The sequence below is a fragment of the Macaca fascicularis genome, chromosome 5 (genome assembly GCF_037993035.2).
Source record: "Macaca fascicularis isolate 582-1 chromosome 5, T2T-MFA8v1.1".
NCBI lineage: Eukaryota > Metazoa > Chordata > Mammalia > Primates > Cercopithecidae > Macaca > Macaca fascicularis.
Window position 1 is genome coordinate 41,868,516 of NC_088379.1, and position 24,336 is coordinate 41,892,851.

At 38.3% G+C, this 24,336-nt stretch overlaps 1 protein-coding gene across 9 annotated transcripts in view; it reads right to left on the minus strand.

Moving 5' to 3' along the window:
* The window catches only part of ATP8A1 (ATPase phospholipid transporting 8A1), a 266,665-nt gene that overhangs the window by 88,042 nt on the left and 154,287 nt on the right, over positions 1-24,336 (minus strand). For all 9 annotated transcript variants that reach the window (XR_012434807.1, XR_012434806.1, XR_012434805.1 and 6 more), the window contains 2 exons: positions 16,470-16,608; positions 12,836-12,900 (listed from right to left, as the gene is read on the minus strand). Coding sequence is in view for 6 of the 9 variants with exons in the window: in XM_065544954.1 (XP_065401026.1) it covers positions 12,836-12,900; positions 16,470-16,608 (204 nt within the window). In the remaining 3 variants the exon portion in view is untranslated. The remainder of the gene's footprint in view (positions 1-12,835; positions 12,901-16,469; positions 16,609-24,336) is intronic.

Genomic DNA, 24,336 nt, shown 5'->3' on the forward strand with positions numbered 1-24,336 from the left:
AGGAACACTTACACTGCTGATGTGACTGTAAACTAGTTCAACCATTGTGGAGGACACTGTGGCGATTCCTCAAGGATCTAGAACTAGAAACACCATTTGACCCAGCCATCTCTTTACTGGGTATATACCCAAAGGATTATAAATCATGCTATAAAGATGTGCATGCCATAAAGACGCATGCACACATATGTTTACTGTGGCACTATTCACAACAGCAAAGACTTGGAACCAACCCAGATGTCCATCAATGACAGACTGGATGAAGAAAATGTGGCACATATACACCATGGAATACTATGCAGCCATAAAAAAGGATGAGTTAATGTCCTTTGTAGGGACATGGATGTAGCTGGAAACCATCATTCTCAGCAAACTATCGCAAGAACAGCAAAGCAAACACCACATGTTCTCACTCATAGGTGGGAACTGAACAATGAGATCATTTGGACACAGGAAGGGGAGCATCACACACTGGGGCCTGTTGTGGGGTGGGGGGAAGCGGGGAGGGATAGCATTAGGAGATATACCTAATGTAAATGAGTTAATGGGTGCAGCACACCAACATGGCACATGTATACATATGTAACAAACCTGCACGTTGTGCACATGTACCCTAGAACATAAAGTGTGTGTGTGTGTGTATATGTATATATATATATATATGAAACATGCCTGGGAAATAAAAATAAAAATAAAGAAATATGCTTGTCAGATAATGAGGCCAAGTAGAATTCCTCACATTGAATCATTAAGGTATAACCTGGCCAAACAGGTAATATGTTCATATAATACACTCCAATAAAATAATGTAACAGCAATCTTTAAGAAATCAGAGACTAGCAGCTTTATGGCAATCTTTTTCATTACTTTTTCATGACCTATATTGAGGAAACCCTTGATAAAAATCACAGAGGGTGCACTAGACAATGAAATCTGACACAGTTTTATGGTGAAATAAAAGCCCTGATTTGTTTGGAAAGTATCATAGCATGTAAGTTGTCATTTTCATTTTGGCAAAACTCTGCTTGGAACAGGCTAAAGAACCCACAGGCCAGATATGCAAAGAACATATGAGGCCACCTAAGAACTGTGTTTTTGATGGCCCCAAAAGTAAGGCTGCAGAAAGCACCTGCATAAAAATGGTCCTTTTCAGTTTTCTAGCCTTTTCCCCCTGGATTCCTTTCAGAGGTTTACAGGAAAGACAGTATTACTTAGGAACAAATCCAAGGAACACCCTAGTAGAGAATGTGGAAACATCCCTAAGGAAAGGAAAAGCAAAGCCTCTAGCATTTGACTCGATGACTGGTTAGCCAGGGGTTCAGAGAGCAGAGACGAGGTGAAGACTATGGGTAAATAGTCCAACATGAAGCAGCTAATGGGAGTGGCTTCCAGATCTTGCTCTGAAGCTGCAATTACTTATTTGTGGCTTCAGTAACTAACAAGTGATCTCTCATATATGTCCCAGAGGGTCTACCAACAAGGCTAACCCCAAACAAAAAAGTTAAAGGAAAAAAACCTGTCTATACTTATTTAAAGTATACTTTGGCATTTAGGTCCAAACACAAACAAGTATCCAGCATCTATACTCATTCTAGGAATCTGTTAAATGTGTGCAGGTCAAATGATAAACTTATGTTACAAGGAGGATTCTATTCCCAGAAAGGAAAAAAAAAAGTCAAAATTTTGCATTATACTTTGAGTTTCAGACATATCATTTAATAATGTATTTCTATTATGGAATGAGGGTCTATATCCCACCAAAATTCGTATGCTGAAATCCTAACTCCTGTTTTGATGGCATTAGGAGGTAGGGTCTTTGGGAGGTGACTAGGCCACGAGGGTGGAGACCTCATGAATGGGATTAGGGTCCTTAAAGCACTTCTGGAGAGCTCCCTTCTTCTTCCATCATGCAAAGAGACACAAGAAGACACTGTCTACAAACCAGGAAGAAGGCTCTCAAGAGACACCAAATCTGCTGCCACCTTGATCTTGAATTCCCTGATCTCCAGGAATGTGGGAAACACACTTGGTGTTTAAGCCCCACAGTCTACGGTGCTTTTGTTAGCCTGAATGAACTAAGACAATTTTGTTATTCTTAGATTTGTTATTTTTCTTCATGAGCTCACCACCAGTTAAGCAAATGAGCATATGATCGGAACTAACAACAAATCACTTTTGGAAGATATACACCTTTCACCTTTGTCAGGATGAACATAAGGTCAGGAAGCCTGTGCTTCCCTTTATAATATCAGCAACACAAGTTTCTGTTTTCACTTCCCCTCCTTAGAGAGGAAAAAATGCAACAGAATGTTATAACACCTGCAGCAATCTTGCTGAACAAAGATGGTGACTCTACTGAAACAAGGTAACTGTCTGGAGGTAGAGCCACTGTGACACAACTCTTCATAGCTGGTCAGCAGACACATGCAAATTACCAAAGTGTAGAGAAAGCAGTGGTCTGCCGATATTGTACAAACATGCAGCCATAAAAAAGTGAGATGTGAGAAAGTCCAGGCTGGCCCGGAGAGTGCATACAATGGTGCTGGACACTGGTAATATTTGAAATAAAATGACGTCACGCTGTAAAGAACTACGTTCCAGAAGTCAAAACATACCCTATGGCTCAGAACTCCAGGTTTTCCTCAACTTCCGGTGGATGTCGAGTATGGTAAAGATAAGCTAATCAAACATTTTTCACCTTCTTGGAAAAGGGAAAATTAAATGTTACTTTGAAACAATTCCCTAATGAATGATGAAAGTTAAACAACAAATAAGAAATATTTCAACCACTTACTTAAGACAGCAAGAACTCCAAAACTCTTTTGGATCTTGGGTAGCTACGTGGGCTCAGAGTTCTAGAAAGGATTATACCACACATATCAAAAAGTATTATGGGTAAATTCATTTCATGGCCTATCATAAACTCTTCGCCAGACATATCTATGTATTTCAATGTACCTCGTCATGATTTTATGTAATTTTTTTGGTTTGACAGATTGCCTTGACAGAAGGCAACTGTGTGGTATCTGAAAGGCTTCCTCCGAATCCTTGCTCTGCCGCATACTGGCTGTCTTTCCTCAGGCAGGTGACTTAACTTCTCTGAATCACATTTTTCTCATTTATAAGATTGGGTTACTATCTATTTTGTAGAGTGATTATAGTGATAAGATGTGCTAACTCCTTTATTTGTGAATAAAGTGCCCTGTCCAGTGCCTGGCATGAAGTGACATCCAGGAAAGGCTAGTTCTGCTGTTCCTCTGGTATCAGGTTTAACAGAGGTACTAACACGAAACGGGTCAGGCGTGGTGGCTCCCACCTGTAATCCCAACACTTTGGGAGGCTAAGGAGGGCAGATCACCTGAGGTCAGGAGTTTGAGACCAGCCTGGTCAACATGGTGAAACCCCGTCTCTATTAAAACAAAAAAATTAGCTGGGTGTGACAGCACATGTCTGTAATCCCAGCTACTCAGGAGGGTGAGGCAGGAGAATTTCTTGAACCCAGGAAGCAGAGGTTGCAGTGAGCCGAGATCATGCCACCACCCACCCCCCCCAAAAAAAAAAAAAAAACAGAGGCCAGGCTTGGTGACTCATGTCTGTAATTCCAGCACTTTGGGAGGCCAAGGCGGGTAGATCATCTGAGGTCAGGAGTTCGATACCAGCCTGGCCAACATGATGAAACTCTGTCTCTACTAAAAACACAAAAATTAACTGGGTGTGACAGGCACCTGTAATCCCAGCTACTTGGGAGGCTGAGGCAGGAGAATCGCTTAAAACTGGGAGGTGATGGTTGCAGTGAGCTGAGATCACACCATTGCACTCCAGCCTGGGCCACAGAGTGAGACTCCATCTCATATTGCTGGGATAATTTTAAGTTTTCTTATGAAATCTCCCAATGGCAATTTTATTTCAATTTACCTTTTCACTGCCAACATTCAGTACTATCAGTTACTTCTGGAAACCTGTCTTCTCAAATCTAGGAAAGATGGCATTATCTAGTCTCATGTGACATATAGTTCTTGGTACATGATAGGAGGATAAATATTTATATGACTAACCACTGATTTTCTTTATCTCTTAATTTCTGTCTCCAACCTGATATAATTCTTAACTGAAAATAACTGGAAAGCTATAAACTGATGGGCATTTCTCTTTTATTATCTGTATAGTTCTGCATAGGTGACCACATTGATACATGTATTTGGTTTAAAATAATTAATTATAAAGATGACACCCAGGGCTTGTTTTGCTGACATGTTCTTCAGACATAACACCATCAAGTTAATTCTTAGGTTTTGTTTTTAAAGCAGAGAAATAAAAGTTTACTGGGAGTAAAAAACAAAACCACCACCAGCACCTTACTTTAGTTCGCTAAGGATCTACCTTTTAAAATCTACTATAGATTAATTTAAAATGTCAAATAAGAGGATATACATAATAATCTTAAACTAACACATATTTTATTAGCTGTTTTGGCGGTTTGTGGCCCTACCTCATCATCATTTAAGACATGAGGTATTTACAAATTTATGGTCAAATAATGTTTCATTCTGTCTCTACTCTTACACTCTCCAAATGTTCACACTTTAAAATTATGAATTAACGGAACATTCTAGGAACATTCTTAATAATACATTATGACCATATCAAGTATGGACAATGTTAGCACGTTCTTAAAGAGTGAGTTATGGCTCCCATAATAACACATGGATAAACCATTGGGTATTACTTGCTTTTCTACAATGTGTTATTGATTCAGTGGAACACTGGGCATTCCATATACTCGTACACAACACATATATCAATACTCCTCCAGCTACTGCAGGCGGTAGTAAAAGAACATATGCCAGAGAGTAGGGAGAAACTACATTTATGTACAACTGGCCCATTTAGTATTCATCCCAGTCAGGATCACTAGCTCTCTTTGACGTAGTTCCCCCACAACTCCTGACACATTATAAAATTAAAATTTATTTTAAAAAATTCTATTTATTAGGGTTTTTTTTTGATGTAGTTTTTGATCAAAAAGCTTTGGTGTTTCCAAACTCCTAGCCTGTACTAGAACATAATGTTGAAAAACATATGTGTATAGAATCAAACCAATATAAAGTAATTTTTCCAAAATGGGTAAGGCAGACAGGTGAAGTCATTAAAAACACATGGTCAAAGAGGTCCTCCAAACAACTTAGTGGAAGGCGGCCAAACGAACGCATTTAATCAATATATATTGCTAAAGATAATGGGGAGAGGAAAAGAGAAAAAAATTCCATGCTTTGCTGATACACAAATATAGGTTTCCCAGGACAGGGGTAGATATGAAATACTGTAATTGAGGAAGTGGTCCAATTTCCCAGAAGGGCCATGCCATCTGAAAAAGGTCAAGGGTCACAAAATGGAGGCAGGTAAGAAGTGGAAGTTGTAGTGCTGGGTAAATTGCTCTTGGCTCCTCAACAGAGATTTGAGATTTGAGATTATGATAGGTTCCATCAGGCAAATAACTGCTTGCGAGGCATCTAGTCTCACTTAGGGTACAATGCAGAGAGGCGCAGCAAAGTGCTGAATCTTTGTCCAGTCTGTGTTTCAGCACGGGGGTGGGGACATGTAGCAAAGACAGACAAATCCAGGGAAAGGAAGGAAGAGTGGGATAAGGGATATAATTATATAATTTAAAGAGTTTTGCGGATAAAGGCTTTTACCAAAGCCCCCATGGTTATTATTTTAAACCACCACTGAAAGCCTCCTAAACACTTATTTTGACTTCGGTATTAAATATTCTCCAGTGGCAGCAGTGAATGCAGAAGGAAGCATGCTAGGAGGAACTGGGTCGGCAGACATCCAGTCTCTCTCACTGCCTTCAATTCAGCCAGGAAGAGGCTGCTCAGAATATACAACCGGCTTTCTCAAAATAAGCAAATTACAAATCAGTGGTTTGGAGAAGGTAACAACTAGGGCCTGTGAGAAATTGTTACCCAGAACCACAGAGACAGCTAATGTTGGGCCCATTTTCTAAATGATTTAAATTAATTAATGTAAGAAAATGGAAGAATCATTATCTGCCATATTTTCATAGTGCAAATCCCAAAGGCACACAATTTCCATTATTTTATATAGACATATATACACACACATATATGCACACATATTTATATACCCACACACATATATATGCACATATATACACATACATATATATGCACATATGCCCACACACACATATACGTACATATATACACACAAAGAGTCAATAATATCTTATGTACAATTGTATTAGTGAAATTAAATATGAGGTCTTTTCAGAATTCCATAATCACAAGATTTGGGCACTGTCATATTCCAGAAGAGCCTCCCTGTTTCAGGGGTTCTGTGGTCCTGGTGGTGAGTGGTAAAGGAGGTGGGAAAATGGGAAAGGGGAATAAGGGTTGGGTGGAGAATGAAAATGAAACCAGTTAATATGTTTGGGAGATAGCTGCTGGAATATTTATTTCTGCAAATGAGTCACTGCTGCCACTGGAGAAGGTATGGTTATTTAAAACCAAAATCAAACAAAACACAGTTTGGAACTTCAAGCAATCAAGGTTTACATTTAAGATTCTAGCACTCGCTAGCCATGGGAACTCAAAGTCTCTATCTGGAATTGAGACAAACACCACCAGCCCTACAGGAGCACAGATTACATATGCAGATACACCAGGCATACTGGCACACAGTGGGTTTCCTAAAAACTGTCATTTTATGGGTGTGCTGACTCATCAGAAGGTATGGGTGGCAGAGATGCAAAGAGGGCACAAGGCATGGCGTGCTCCCCTCAGAAATGTCAACAAACTTGTGGGGGAGAATGGCAAGGGGGCAGACTACTTAGAAAGCATTTATCTGTGATTCTAAGTCTCCGGGTGCTCTTGGAAGAGTTCAGACATTTAGCCAAAAATGAGGTAAAGAATATTCAGGGTTGAGGGGAGGAAGAACTTCTCAAAACAGACACACTATAAATTTGTGAACAACCTCACTTAAGGTTCTCAGCACAAGCCAGCCTCGCTGAATTCTGTTTTTAAAAAAAGGACACATTTAATTCTATGAGCCCAAACAATGAGTTTGATGGAAGTTTTTCAACTACATACTTTGGCTTGCAGCAGACATTGTCTAAATCCAGGAAAAGGAGAACAGATCATTTGTTCATATGTTATTTTCATTTTTTGGTAATGTTTACACTTTTTACTAACCCATTTATTTCAAATGTAACAAAGTTAGCTTTCTTTACTGAGAGCTACTTGGAGTAAGCAGTGCACCAGACAATATTTGAACAATCTTTTTGCATTAGGACATTATAAAAAAGTATCTTTGCTTCTGATAGGGATACATTAACACCTTCAAAGTTAAACTTTGATCTTAAAATTTCAAGCCAAAAAGCTGAAACAGCTTTGCTAATGGTGAAAGAAAATTCACAGTACTGAAGCACCAATGCTGGCAGTGGAGGAAAACTCAGTGTGGTTTAAAACTTGCCTAAACTATTTTCAAAGCAATACAAAATATATTGTATGAGACTCATGGGACATATCAAAACAAAACCTGAAGTAGCCCAAATTCTCTTTTTTCCCTTCTTTTCTGGAGTTGAGTCAATAACTTGCTTATTCTGGATTTCTTTCAGAAGCCATTCAACAGTGGCCCGTTCCCAAAACAGTGAGGTCTGTCTGCATAATACATGTAAGTTGAGCTTAAAAGTGTACAGATGACAACTTCAGCCTTTATGTCCTGAATGTCCTATAAGTTATAGTCAAAACTTACATGGTGTTAGAATGTCAAATTCAGCTAGAAAAAAATTAGCAATTCCGTGAAGGGTTTTCTTTTACCACAGTGTTGAAAAATATATATTCTAACGCTTGTTAACTTAATATCCAATGTGGCTAACAATTCATTTTCTGTAAAATATGTAAGTGAAGTGAAACACTGGTATCCATAATCAAACCTACAGCTGGTTTGGGGTCATATTCTCAAATTAAGCAGAGAACTTTAAGTAATTTAAGAGCAGAATGGCTGTTCAAAGTTATCTGTTACAGCAGCTAGCAGTGAAAAACTCTCCTCTAGAAATAACAATACTAAAAAAAAAATGATGATGATGTCCAGAATTGTTTCTAAGTACTTAACGGGTATTGTTGTGTTTAATCCTCACAATCCCACCCCTAAATGAGATGGACATTTTCATTACTCTTGTTTTACAAATGTAGTAGATGAAGGCTAGAAAAACCTATTTGCTTCCTGCACTTTGGAATCAAATGCCTTAGATATATCCCCGAATGCCACCGAGCTACCTGTGCTCGGTCCAGTTATCCTTTCTAGATTCTTTATCCGTAAAATGGGCATAATAGTATCTGCCTATAACATATAAATTAATAGTTTCAGGTATAAATGTGATTGTCCCTGTAAAGTCCTGAAGCCAATACCTGTTACAAAATACACAGAAAGCTGCATTTTCCTGCAGGATGCAAACACGACTTCCCATTCATTAGGTGGTGGCTCCTGATCAGGCTGAAGGTGAACATCAACAACAGCAGAGACAATCTAGAAAAACTGCCAGGATGATCAGAAGGAGAGGTGGCAGGGCTTCTCAGAAGTTAAGCTTGGGAACACTGACCGGAAGCTTTTGAGGGTAGGAAATTTATGTCTCCAAACATCATGCCTGTTGATTGAATAAATGTATAGTGTATATTTTCCCTTTCTACACCTTTTCTGTTTTCTAGGAAAGCCTGGCAGTACAGAAAGGGGGATAAACAGTAGAAAAAATGGATTTGAGATGTAGCTCCACCTCTGGGGACAGATCCCACAACTCCTCATATAAAAGAGATGCCAGAAGGAGGAGAGATCAAGGTTAAGGGTATATCACGAGAGACTCAACACAGTCAATTTTGACACTCCTAAGAAACCTGTTTAAATCACACAGTCAATGGCTTAAAAAGTGATGGTCCCTCCCACCCACTCTGGATTTAGATGAAATTGTGGTGAAATCCTGAGCTATCTCAATGAAACATGTCTTCAAAAATTTTCTCCCATAAGAGGAAACTTAGACCAAACCTATACAAAAACATAATATATTAAGTTGCCTGAAAGTATTTCCAGAGATTTGGAGTTGATGTGCCATGGAGGATATAAATAATATCGCAGAAACCCAATCCTTCCAGAACTGTTTCAGTGTGTTTTGAAAGAGTTTAATTAGAAATTGGGAGCCAAAGATGGACCACAGTATGAGATTCTCTAGTGCTTAGCTCACATTCTAGATGTTTCCGGATTTAACATACAGACTTTAAAAATTTACTTTACAACAAACTAAAAGATATAAAAGAGATGCAAAAGTATCACTAGGTATAAGGCTTTATCATTAATTAGAAGTCTGTGGGACATTTCGTGGGCATTGCTATGGAGTTAGAGAAGTAAAATATTCCCCTTTCAAGTCAGTATTTTGAAATTCTGCCTTTGCAGATGCTTAAAGAAATGTCTCGGCCAGGCACGGTGGCTCATGCCTGTAATCCCAACACTTTGGGAGGCCACGGTGGGCGGATCAGTTGAGGTCAGGAGTTCAAGATCAGCCTGGCGATCTTGAACCCCATCTCTACTAAAAATACAAAAATTAGCTGGGTGTGGTGGCGAATGCCTGTGATCCCAGCTACTCAGGAGGCTGAGTCAGGAGAATCCCTTGAACCCAGAAGGCGGAGGTTGCAGTGAGCCAAGACCATGCTACTGCACTCCAGCCTGGGTGACAGAGCAAGACTCGGTCTCAAAAAAAAAAAACAAAAAACCTCAATATGAGAACACAATCAAATACTAATAAAGTAGTTCAAAGTAGTACTATAGAAAGTTATTCAAATTCAAAAAAATATTTATCACAAATACCTAATAAGTTTTGATCAACTTTAGATGATTCTTCATTACATTTATCCATGAAATTTTTTTCTTAAAAAAAAAAAAAAAATCAAGCTTTCTGCCCAACTCTTTTGCTGATCCTGGCAATTTTACAAGAACCTGGTGGGTAACTGGGTGACAACACCTGGCTTTGCTCTTGGACAACATTCTAGCTGGGGCCGCTGCTCTTGCTATGAAAAGAGTCAAGAATGAACCAAGGCAGAAAGACCTGTCAGGTTTCCCTAACAGGTCTGTAGAGCGAGACTTCCATTATGATTGTATTTTCAACTGTAGTTTGGTCTTATGTATTTATTTAAATGTTTTTAAAAATGCTGAAGAGCTATTTTTTTAAGAAGGATGCTCATAGTGAAACTCAAAAAGAAAAAATTAGAAAGCCTAGTGGAATTTCTTTGGTGGTGATCTAGATTATGGAAGACAAAGATTTCCATCATTATTATCACTAGGAGAAAGGGTTTTCTATCTGAAATTTTAAGAGCTCCGAATATGATACATTATAAAAGTTCAACACAAGAAAAAGAGATTCAGCTTCTGAATTTTATCAGCTTTAGGAATAATATTTTAGTAGAAAATCTGAACAGAAAAATGCTCAATATGCATCACTTATGTGAAAGAGAACCTACAATTGTAACTCGCCACCTTAGGGAAAAAAGTAAAAGATAGGGAAATAGTATTTTTTTTATAACAAAAATGATCACTATGCAAAACAACTTACAAGCTATTGAAGTTATATTCTTTCTACAAAATTTTATAACATCTCATTTTTTTACATGTGCCATGTACTATGCTAAGTATGCTAATCCTATGCCAAATGTTACATTCTCCTTACTTTCTAGGCAGCAGAAGTGGCTCAGAGAAGCTGATTTTAATTTGCTGAAGGTCCCACAGTCAGATTGGGACACAGTCACATTGGGACTGTGCTCTTCACCCTGTGCTATTTCACAGAATGATTTGAGTACACTCATTAAAATTGTCACTTGACAAAACACACATTCACATTTCCTAAGACATTATATTCCTAAGTTCATTACTTAATTGCTAATTATTCTTTGTGCTAATAAAATAATTCTATTCATTACTGATCAGTACAATTTGAACACAGATTGGATGCTTTTCTTTTCCATATTGATGAAAAAATAATGATTTACCTACAGGCACTCTAGCACATCTAATGATTTGCCTGAAATCTCAGCCATGGGTTTTATGACACAAGATCGGAAGGAGCTATGCAAAGTGATGTTTCCTTTCCTGCTGAGAAACAAATGAGTGCACCGCAGCAGGTCTGACCCTAAACAGTCAGATTTGTAAAGTCACCACTTAACTCCCTGGGAGAAAAGCCTTCCCCAGACAGCAGTGTTAGAATGCCTGGCAGTCTGGAGCTGGACAAATTAGTGTTAATCCATTCAGCCACAGTGTTTGCCTGTGATCTTTAAACTGCTATTTGAACTGCTAAGGAGATTTTTAGCCACTTTACTTAAAAAATATCAGATATGATCAATGACAACCAAATTTAAAACTGATACTTTTTTTTTAAAAGAAGCACTTAATTAAAAATTACTCAGTGACTCACTTGTCAAATATTTATAGTGTACTTACTATGCGCTAGGCCATTTGCAGGGCACTGAAAAAGAATGATAAACCAGAAAAGACAGACATAGTTCCTGCTTTTATTGAAATTTAGTATTCAACTTGAGACTCCTATCAATGTTTGCTCTGGTAGAAACAGGTCGTCCAAGGATCTTTGACGTGTTTATTAATTTTGAGTTACCATCTTAGAAACCTCAAAATGAAAATAAATGCCACTGTCTTAACAATACACTGGTACAATACAACGAATATTTTTGGTATTTCACTTCTCTAATTTTTCTTAAGATTACTATTCACACTGCTTGATACTTAAAACACTTAAAGAACATGCTTATCCAAGAATTGGAGAAAGATGATGGCAAGAATAAGACAAAAGAAGCAAGGCTACCATATGCTACGGAAGGTAAATGCCCAAAGCCAGACAGAAAGGATACCATATCAAATGAAGCGTGGCTTGCTCTGCTTTTGCTTCCACATCACAGGTCCTGTCTCTAATTTCCTTCAGGTATAAGAAAAACTGTGCACCACCTGTAACCCACGTTACTGACAAAGGCATCAACACCATCCCTTCTTCAGTCACTACTTCACCATCCCTTCCATGCATGTGGCCTCTCAGCTTTACCAACATCCCTAATTACCAAGGTTTTCTCTGTTCTTTGCGTCATAATGACTATTTTAAGAAACTGTATAATCACCTCTACTGTTCTGTCTTCCACCTAAAATTACAAATAGTCTCCTTTACTTTAAACTATTAACAGGTCACTTGACCTACATATTATTTTGCTAACTATTTTACACTGTATTCCTAACAAATCTTTCCTCATTTCTCCAATATAACATCAAGTGATCACAGCCATGAAAAAAGACATCCTAGGAATTTATATTTCATTCCAGAAGTTAGGACATTAAAGAAAGTCTGTCTTACTAGGAATGGTTGTTTTGTGTTGTTCAATAGCTTTCACATTTTTTTAAAAAGAGGTAAAATATATATTAACACTGGAAGTTAAAGCAGATATAAAATGTTTAATATACAGAATACTTGGATATGAGCAAGTTGCAGTCACTCAGCAACCTCTTGACATAATGCTTTTGTAAAACAACTTTTCTGTCTCACAATATTATGCAAATCATTTTGCAATTTCTTTTAGCTGTCACAGATGTAAAGCTTGAATCAATTTACATCAATGTGATTCAAAACAGAGTACATTACATTAAAACAGAACTACAGTGATAAGGTACCTTTGAACCTCAGGAAGATAAAATATTTCCACAGCTACCTGAATATAAAATAAAATAACACGAATCCATTTTTAAAGGAGTTTTAAAAATACATGATTTTACTTACATCAAGAGAGCCTTCATTTATAACAATCATTCCCATGTTCTTCTTCAACAGTTTGCAGGAGTGTCCTGTATCCAAACATAGAGTATATTAATTGATAACTAATTTCTCCAGAGAATAGGTAAAGATGTTAAAACAATGATATGTACTATGAAAATACCTAAAGATGATTTTACAAGGACTGAGGGCAACCAGTTGTTTTCCAGGTTTGTAGGAAGTTAAAAATGAAACGCTCTTGCTTGTCATAGGAGGGATATGCAACAAATACATCTGGCCTGTTAAGGCTACAAAGACATCTGGAAAGAGATGGTGGTAAGGATTCTTGATGTCCTGAAAACCGACAAATGGATTTGTAATACCCTTCACGATGACCAACATGAAGAGCAAAAGATAGGCCAATGACTGTTTCTAGAAAACAGAATAACAGAACCCTTCTCTAGACACCTAGGGAAGGTGCAGGTGGCTGCCTCTTGGATCCGCTGATCCCATCACCGTCTCCTTTCCTGGGAGAATCAGTACATCCTCTACTTTCCTGCCTTCTCTTGCTTTGTTGTACTTACTGCAGGGCAAAAATCCCCCCTTTGTTAAGTCCAACTTGGCCTACTCTGTACCTGTTTGCTACAGCTGTGTCTGAAGAAGAGGCAACTCTGCTGATGTCACATTTTAAAAATACCATGCTATTTAAAATAATTCCATCTATACTCACATTGCCTTTGTGATCTCATTCCATCTCATGATTTCATACACCATCCAAATGTCGACCATTCTGAAACTCCTAAGTTCCACTCAGCCCTCCTTCCTGAACTCCAGACTCTCATATGTAAGTGCTTACTTAACTGCAGACACTTACGTAGAAAGTAGACATTTCCATCATCTCAAAGGCAGCCTACTCAAACACCAGGCTCCTGACCACACTCCTCCAGCCTCCATCAAGAAAACCTACTTTCCCTTCAGTTTTCATCATTTGGGTTACTGGTAACTCCATCCTTCAAATGCTAAGGCCAAAAACCTTGAAGCTACCTGATCTATTTCTTTCTCTCATACTCTACATCTATCAATCTTGTTGTCTCTACCTTTAAAACATATTAAGAACCCAACCACTTCTTACCATTAAAACACATCAAGAACCCAAACACTTCTTACCCTTTCCCTTGTTACCACCTTGGTCCAAGCCTCCATCATATTTCCCCTGGATTAATGCAATAGCTTATTTCCTGGTCTACCAGCTTCTACACTTGCTTCCCTCTGAGTCCATTTTCAGCCTAGCTGTCAGAGTGACTGTTTTTACGGGACAGTCAGAGCATGTCTTTCCTCTGCTGAGAACCATCAAGTGATTTCCCTGTTTACTTGGAGTAAATGCAGAGTCCTGACAGTGGTCTGGGAGGCCCCATTTACCTTGGACACTGCTATGCTGAATCTCTCTTCTACTACTATTCTTCCTTTTGCTTTTGTGCTGTTTCTCTCTGTAACAGAAGACAGCTTTTCTCTAATCATCATGCAACAAGCTCCCTCTCCTCTTTTAGGTCGTTCCTCAGCTGTCACCATCTCAATAAGTTCTTCCTGACTTCACTATTTAAAACCAAATCCCTCTGTGCAATGCCCTGTGTTTCCCTCCCATTTCAGTTTTCTTTATAGTAATCATTGACATCTATTATACTATGTATTTTTCTAATTTACTTTATTGTGTGTTTCACTGACTAGTATCTGAACTCCACAAGGGCAGAGATTTTTTTGGGTTATTTTGTTTCCTGCTCTGCTCCTTGCACTTAACTGGTACCTGGCACTGTAGATACCACGATTATGCTGAATGGGTGAATCTTCCCTACCTTTTTCTAGGAACCAATCATGGCTCAAGATTCTGAATGTTAAATATAACCAGAAACCACTACCATATTCTTTTTTCATAGGAACATCCATAATAGTGAACATATCCTGAACTACTGGTACCCTTGACTGCCTATTTTCCACATTTACCACCCTTTATTGTCATATATTTTCTATCTGTAGTCTGTCCTACCATATTTGTGTTTTTAGGTCTCCCAATTTTAATACATTCTGCATTTCGCCATTATTTTCCTTCTCATACATCTTCTTTCCATTTTCTAATAACAGCGATAATTTTTACAATCAAAATTAACAACTTGTGTGGTTTGTCAAGTTCTAGTTTTTTTAAAAACAAAATGAATTTTCTATTAATAACATCAATTTGCTATAAATTTGAAGTAGAGTTTTATATTTACAGGATACGTTAGGCTGACTGCTAATACTTCTAAAATAAATACTAGCTAAATTTTAAAAAATACAGAATATTTTAAAATGACTTTCTAAAAATGTGGTTTCATGCTGTGAACTCCCCTAAAATACTTCCTTCAACTTGGGTGGAATTTTGTTTGTAATATATATGATTAATATCAAGAGGCTAAATCTATGTCAGGATTTATAGTGCGGAAGCTACCTACTTTTACTAAATTTGGGGAAAAAACTTTTATTTATTTATTTATTTTTGGCATATTGCTGGGACTACAGGCTTCCAATGCCAAATAACTTCCCCTGCGTAAGACCTCCGTTAGGGACTCAATTGTTCTCCCCACCACCACTCATCCCAATTCCTATGCTGAACTCCTAACCACCAGTGACACTACATTTGGACATAGTCTTTAAGGAGGTAAATAGGGTTCAATGAGACCATAAGGGTGAGGCCTGCTATGGTCTGAATGTTTGTGCTCCCCCAAATTCATATGTTGAAACCCAATCACTAGTATGGTGACAGTAGGAAGTGGGGTCTCTGGGAGATGATTAGGTCATGAAAGCAGAGAGCTCATGAATAGGATTAGTGCCCTTATAAAAGAGGCCTCAGAGGGCCGCTTTGCCCCTTCTGCCATGTGAGAACACAGTTAAGAAGGTGCTATCTATGAACCAGAAGGCCAGCAGTCATCGGACACCAAATATGCTGGTGCCTTAACCTTGGGCTTCCTCAGCCTTCAGAACGATGAGATATAAATTTGTTGTTCATAAGCCACCCAGCTCATGGTATTTTGTTATGGCAGACAGAATGGACTAAGACAGTGCTCTAATGCAATAGGACTGGTGTCTCAGGAGGAAGAGACATAAGGAGTAGTATACAGAAGAGGAGCCACGTGACGACAGTCAGGCAGAGAGGCCTTACCAGAAAACAACCCTGCAGGCACCTTGATCTTGAACTTCCAGATCTGAAGCTTCCAGAACTGTGTGAAAATAAATTTCTGTTGCCTAAACCACTTGGTGTGTGGTATTCTCTTATGGCACCCTGAGCTACTATAAAGTCTTTCCAAAAAATGGGGATTAACATAGTATGAATACAAACTGGCAATCTTCTTCTTTCCTATTATCTTAAAATAACTTTTGGTCACAAAATCAAGTGTCAATACATAAATATTCCATAAGCCCAATTTCCAGACAACTGTCAAAATGTTATCCACATGTGCCAATTATGGATGGAACGTGTGGGAGGCAGAGACGCAAAGGTGAAAAAAGACTGGAATATTCCAATCTTGACATATCAAATCTTTTGAATCTTGAAATGTCTCAAATCCATCTTCTAAAATATATCAACTTATTAAAAAGCACCAACATGTAAAACTTGAACTAGGTGAATTACCAATGTTAATGGCAGTTTCTTGCTTGTCCCCTGTAAGGATCCAGATTTTGATGTCTGCTTTCATTAGCGTTTCTATGGTTTCAGGCACTTGATCTTGTAATTTATCCTCAATGGCTGTTGCTCCAAGTAGTTGAAGATTCTGAAAAAAATTAGTGGTAGAAATTAAAAAAAAATCCGCTCACATTCTTCAAAAACAAAAAATTGAAGTGTGTATATGTTTTAAAATCAGAGACTAAATGATAATTCACAGACTTTGGTGCAACTTCCAACTATCCCATTGAGTTTTCTCTCTGAAATATCCTTGACTTTTATCCAGTCTTTAGGCATTAGACTGAGGCTCCCTGAAGCTGTTTAACGTAACCCCTAAGGTAAGGAACAGATTCTAAAATAAACTTGCATAGAAGCGGAGTAAAATCCAAAGTCAGTTAAAACCAGCCTGGGCACGGTGGCTCACGCCTGTAATCCCAGCACTTCGGGAGGCCAAGGCGAGTGGATCACTTGAGGTCAGGAGCTTGAGACCAACCTGGCTAATATGGTGAAACCCCATCTCTACTAAAAATACAAGAAAGTAGCTGGACATGGTGGCGTGTGCCTGTAGTCCCAGCTACCCGGGAGGCTGAGGCAGGAGAACCTCTTGAACCTGGGAGGCAGAGATTGCAGGTGAGCCGAGATTGCGCCACTGCACTCCAGCCCGGGTGACAGAGCGAGACTCTGTCTCAAAAAAAAAACACACACACACAAAAGTCAGTTACAAAGGACAGGCATTCTAACACACACACACACACACACACACACACACACACACACACGCACAGCTATGGGAGACCACCACAGTGAAGACACAATCTTGTTGACCTGTTTGAAAAAGAGTAAGGTTACCTGCTAATAATATTAAATTGCAATTTGATGCAGTGTCAGGAAATGTATACACAACAATTAGAAACCATGAGGAAAAGAACAACAAAGTGATATTAGTCTCTACAAGGAAGAACAAGTTGGATGTTTTCCACATAGTTCCACATTTGTGTAGCAGAAGATCGCACTCAAATATCTCTTGCTCATTAGATATTGTCTTGCTGTAAGAACAAACACAACCAATGGGCTCTGGGGAAAGCTGTTATTTTTATTATTTATTTTGAGATGGAGTCTTGCTCTGTTGCTCAGGCTAAAGTACAGTGGTGCCATCTTGGCTCACCACAACCTCCACCTCCTGGGTTCAAGTGATTCTCCTGCCTCAGCCTCCAGAGGAGTTTGGATTACAGGTGTGTGCCACCACACTGGGCTTTTATATGAGACGGGGTTTCATCATGTTAGCCAGGCTGGTCTCAAACTGCTGGCCTCAAGTGGTCTGCCCACCTTGGCCTCCCAAAGTATTGGGATTAAAGGCGTGAGCCACCACACCCAGCCAAAAGCTGTTTTAATCTCTCATGAGAAAGAATGGTTTCTACTCTCATCTTCCTAAACGGAGGTGGTAAGGGGGAGAGAACAAGGTCTTGGCTGTTAGGGAAACCTGGTTTGCCAAATGGACATAGGTAATGTTCTTGGTCCTAAATACATAAGAATGCAGTGATGGATTAAGATATAAAATTTTATTTCCATCACATGCCTAGGCACTGTTGCTAGCTGGGTACCCTTCCTAGCAGTGCTTGGCAGGCCGCAACCAACTGATTCTCAGTCTTGCCCTGTTTCAATCTCCAGCGTGATCCTCGTCAGCAATTATCTTTCTTCTCATTTTCTCCTCTCTTGCCTTCATTTTTTTCCATTTAAAATATAGGTGAGGGCAGAATGAATGCAAGGGAAAGTAAGTATTGAGGATACTGCCAGAATTGGTGATAACAAAGAAAGCCATTTTCTACTTTTCCTTATTTTCACCAAAATTGAAGTCTAAAATTAGTCTCAAGCTTTGGTTAGGCATGAAAAATAAAGTTAACTATATATACAAATATGCAAGTGAGAGAGAAAGTGTGTGTGTATGCATGCATGTAATTTACACCTGCATTAGTTTAGAATGCTTTTGGCTGCAAGTAATAGAAAAATCTAACAATGGCTTAAATAAATTAACTTTCCTCACTTAAGTAGTACTGAAGTGGGCAGTTGTGGACATTTAATTTGTAGCTCGACCATACCTCAACTAATTCTCCTGACCTCTCCCAATGTCCCAAGGTATAATTATAAAGGCCATATAGAAGACAAAAATACCAACTGTATCTGTCTCTTATATGAAAAGCAAAGTGTTTTTGAAAAGCCCTCAGCATATTTCCAAATACTAGTTGGCCAGATAGTTTTACAAGGCTAACGCTAACTATTTGTATTTAGCTTTTCCAGGCTCCATAGTAGAGCTGTTGAGGAAGAAGGGGGATGGGAATGAGTGCTAAATTGCCCAGGCAACAGTCCCTGCTATAGTGGCCATACAGGATGGGCATGCGTATATGTAGTGTTTGTCTGTGTATACCTAAGTATGTATGTCTAAGTAGATAGATACACACACATCCCCCATTGCCTTGCCTAGTGAAATTTGGTTCCTCCTACAAAACCAAACTCAAAAGTTATTGTTTCTTTTAAGCTTTCCTTTATTTCTTAAAACAAAATTTCCCCTCTGCTGTTCTCCTACAGAACTTTGCTCATCTTTATATATCTTCTATTAAGAGAAGTGTAAATGCATGAGTAAGGTAGGTTTGCTCAAAAGTAGGGACCATGTCTTGCTCATCTTAATGACTCCACAGCATTGAATGTCAGCATTTAGTATGTTTGCTAAGTGAGCTAATGACAAGAGCAAAATCCAGAAATTATAAAAATCCTGCTGCAATCTAGATCATTTTCTTTTCAATATATTCCAAATAATATGGATAGTTATTAGACACACTTGATGCATGACTTCTTAGTATATAATATATGATACAGGAAGGCAAATTTCCTTCAAGAAGATAGCATTATTTTATTTCCTTTAATGGGAAGCAGACTCGAAATCTACCATAACCTGATGAATAATTATCATCAAGAAGTTCAAGAAAGGAAAGGAAGAAAAATTCAGCATCAATGATGCCAGCATCATAATTGTTGAATTTAAATGTTTACACAATGATTCTTTCAAATCTTCAGCTACTTTTAGGGCATTTGCAGTTAAATCATTCTGGCTCACATCCCAGTGAAGATCAGGATATAGCTGTGTTCAAATTTTAAGTATTTTACCCAAGACATGATAAGGTTTTTTTTTTAGTGATCATGGGGACAGTTTAGTAATACAAGCCCTCAAAATTTCCTGCAAAAATATTTTTTTGCAATATGTTTCCCAAAACACTGGGGTAACTAGATAATGTGGGAGCCAAGATATGAACACATTCATTAGAAATATATAAACAAATATTTTGTATATTTTCTGTCTCTAAGGGGGAAAATGAGCTCAGAAAGTACACCAATATAATATACATTACCACTCACATACCTATAAAAATAAAATGACTTCACTGGAGAGATCACATTGAAATCATATTTGAAAGAAAGAAAGCATCTAGTTTTGCACAGGTAAAAGAGAAACATTTTCAAAGCAGGCACAAATAACATAAAGGATCAAAGATGTAGGGCCAGCAAGGTATGCTGAGAAAAGTCACACAAATAGGTTAATATGGAGTGTTTTGGTGGTTTTAACACAAATCCTTAAGAAGAATAATAAAACATTTCTGAATATTCAGCAAAATTGTAATGGTTCTACTTTGATGCCTATGAAGGAAACACTGTACTCCAAAAGCGTGTTGATTTTCCCTTTATCCTAAGAGCTCCTTGAGAACAGCACTGGTTAATTTCAGCAGAAGGCTCTGCAGACTCCTTTCCTTTTGCCCTGGTATCATTTATGATGAGATTAGAATCTTGAGTGATAGGCTGTTCTGCTTTTGGAAATTAATACTGTTAGCTATATAATGATCATTAGAAAAAAAGATTTGAACTTTGCGTGCTTTTCCTGATCATAACACAAGAGTGTTTAGGCCGTAATCAATTTCATCCCAAATATGTATTACCTTACACAGATGGCCACTAATGGGCACTAGGGGAATTACATATTCAGCAAGTGTTGAAATGCGATAAAATTCCCATGGCATTTATGGAATTAAAAAAAACCCCAAACACTAATTTTACTTTCTAAACGTCACCATGCTAAATGTTACAAAGGCTCGAGGTTGATGACTCTTTGATATAATATAGATTTAGTTATCACTGAAAAAATCATAAAATAATGTTTATTCACCTAGTAAAGCCTCCAGTAATCTTATTTTCTCTTTCAGATGTTCCTAATGTATGCAGAATTTTTAAAAAGGCACATAAATGTAACATTTCTACTCTAAGTGAGGACAGAAAGCTTCATGTAGAGACTGGTAAAATGTATTATGATAGTTTTAGAAATTATAGTTTTTCCCCAATACCTGTATATTTTGCGAAATAATGGAACCTCAAAGTGACCTATTCCCATATTAGCAAACATTATGTCAGGGCTTAGATGATGTCATATTTTTTAAAAGTTTGTGATGTGCTCCTAAATGAGAAAAGTATAATAATCAAACTCTTATCAACCCAGGCTTCAGATGACAACATCGGCTATTTGGCAGAAATTTCCTTAAAGACAAAGTAATATTATTAAACAAAATTGTACCATTGGAGTAAATGTGGATAAATACTAGTAAGATTTATTTCCATATGAAATAAGATTATGACTAGGAAGATGTTGAAGAGGAAACCAGCATTTCACGAATAGAAAAATTGTACCAGGCACGGCTAAGTGCTTTACACTTATTAATTCAGTTAATAGCTTTGTGGAGATGGAGTAAATTGTCTAAGGTCAACTAGAGGCGCAGCTGAGCTACCACCGTAAGGACAAAACACCAAGAACTAATACATACCCAAGGAAGCAAATGGGATGTAAAACTGAGATTAGATGAAAATTAGAATTTTGTTCAAATCATCAGGTTTTTAAACTTTTGTGTCTGTTCTCGGTCTTCAATAATACTTCATTTCTATGAGTGGGTTTCAGCCTCAGTCCTGAGGCACCCCTGTCAGGTGTACCTATTTCCCTATTCCTACCTGCAGGCCTCAGGGTCATATTTCGGGATTAGCTCCTTTGCAAGCACACATGCGTGCCTGCATTCATTCACAAATACACCCTAAGCAGGTACTTCTGGGCAGGTACGTGTGCCGGGGATACAATAGTGAGTTCCTTCCTGCATGAAATTTTTATTTCGGAAAGCTTCGTTAGAAACTCTCCTTGGCTTCCTGGCTGCCTCGTTTTCTAATTGTACCTCCTTGCCTTACTGGTGTTTCTCCTAAACCCTGACTGCCTGGTTGTCATCAAGTCCCAAGTAATCAGCCACCGGGCCAGAAATCTAGATGGTGCTTTTCAAACTTTAATTTTCAGAATCACCCGAAGAGCTTATTAACACAGATTGCTGGGCCCCACATCCAGAATTCCTCAATTGAATAGGCCTATGGTGAAGCCTGGAAACGTGCAGTGGTTGCAAAGCTGCTGGTCTGAGAACCTAACTATGAGAACTGCTGATCTAGAGCAGGGCTGACAAGCTTTCTCTGCAAAAGGACAGATGGTGAATATTTTAAGAGTTTGAGGCCCATATATTCTCTGTTGGAACTACTTAATTCTGCTGTGGTAGCATGAAAACAGTTAAAGACAACATGTAAACAAATGGATATAGCTGTGTTCCAATAAAGCTTTATTTACAAATAGGCAGTGGGTGGATTTAGCCCTTGGGCTGGAGTTTGCAACTCCTGATGTAGAATGCTTGTGAGCGTTCCATCTTTGCACCTGGCTCCAGCTTCTCTGATCACTACAGACATCCCCATGTCCAACTCCTACCATTTTCCCTTAGCCTGGCCTTAGAGCCTCAGGTACCAATTCTCTTTCTTTTCCTTGCAGTTTCAAACTACAATAAACTATAATACAGGATTATCATCAGAGAGAACCAGTGCTCCCCTGGAAGAATCACATTATATGTTACACCCTATCTTAAAAAATGTTATACATATTGTATGTTATACGCTATATATGTACTTTTATGTGAGTACAAAGATAAACACAGGAATGAGGTATCATCTTAGTCTGGATGGCTCAAAAAAAATCTATCCATGAGTTGACACTTGACTTTAAATCCTAAACAATGAATTAAGGTTTAGCCAAGAAATGGGGAGAGGTGGGGAAGGATAAGGGAGGAAATTCCAAATGAGAAGAAATCACATGTACAAAGACGGATGTGTGAAAAGACATGTAATGTTTGAGAGTTGCCATTTAGTCAGTATGGAAATGATAGACGAAGTGAGGTGTGGCAGTGAGGAAGATGAGGCTGGAAAAGCCAGCAGGGAATGGAAATGGAAAGGTCTGTGTGTTATGCTGACAACCCCAAAGGCAAGGGACACCTGGTGAATTTTAGAAGAGGAGAGACAGGATCAGATTTACATTTCAGAAAGGTCACTAATAGCTGTCTGGGGTTGGATTAGGACAAAAGAAGCCTGCATGATAAATTAAGAGGCCACTGCAGTCACCATTCTCTTGAGGTTTAAAATACGTTAACTCTGGAATTAGGATGTGCTGTGGGATTCTCAGAGCCATTCTACAACACTGGTTCTCAGAGGCTGCTGGGCTCCTCTATGTTCTGCATTCCACTGGGTATCATCCTTGTTTTAGAGACCTAACACCTTCTTTCCTTTCCCTTTAATCTGGTCTACAGTACTAAGACTGACAGCATTAAGTCATTAAACCATTGGAATGGCTCATTTGCCTGCTTCTGGAGAAATCATTCAACTGGTTAATTTTTCTAAGGCCAAGAAATAGATTTTAACTTGGTACTTTTCAAACCATAGAAATCACATTTGAACTCACAAAGCCAAGGGCTTAGTTATAAGGCCAGAATTCACACACCCAGCTGAAAGGAATCAGGATGTGAGAGGTGACTGGGTGTAGCTTGCAAAAACAACACATCCATCTTATCTGAGTGAGAAGACAGCAATACCCAGGGTGGAAAATCTACCACGAAGCATTCATAAGAAGGAACCTATCATACGAGAAAGGAGGAGCACGTGATTAGAGATCTAAGGAAATCTTAAGTACTTTAAATGAGAAGATTCTAACGGCCAGTTAAGGGAAAATCATGAAAAACATATTTCCATCTTATTTTCAAGGAAAATGGAATAGAGTACATAGAGGCTGCCTCACTAAGTCGTTGAGTCCCAAACAGGCCAATGACTCCCATTTCCCATCCTGAGTGCTGATCTAGTGATTATGCAACTGCACAATTGATTTCATTTTATTTTTCAAGTCTCCAATATTTTGTACACATTCTTACTTTCTTAGAAAGCAAGTTGGTAACATAACTTACAGATTATTAACATGGGATCTGGAATTAAGACAGAACTGGGATTTGCATCCCTACTCTGCCAACCACTGGATATGGGTCCGTCAGCAAGTAACTTAACTAAGAATCAACTTCACAACAGCAAGATAAGCCTAACAACATAGTTTAATAAGGATGTTCTGCAGATGAAATTACATCAGTTATCACAAACATTTTTGAGCACATTAGAAAAAAATGTTGAATATGTACTTATGACAGTTATATTTTTGTAAAACATTATTAAAATTAATAAATTATGCACATGATAAAATGCAAAAACTAAAAAAGATGAGACAAAACAAAGAGAAGTTCTAACATTTTCTTGCTCACCCCAATGGATCATGTTGTGTCTCATTTTAGAGGCCCTCCCACTAAATAATCAGGGTAAAGAGTAGAAGATGTAACTACAAATGTTCTTAAGCAAATAGAACAGGAAACTACTGGAATTTTAAACCATGAAATCACCTGTACATCATGTAAAT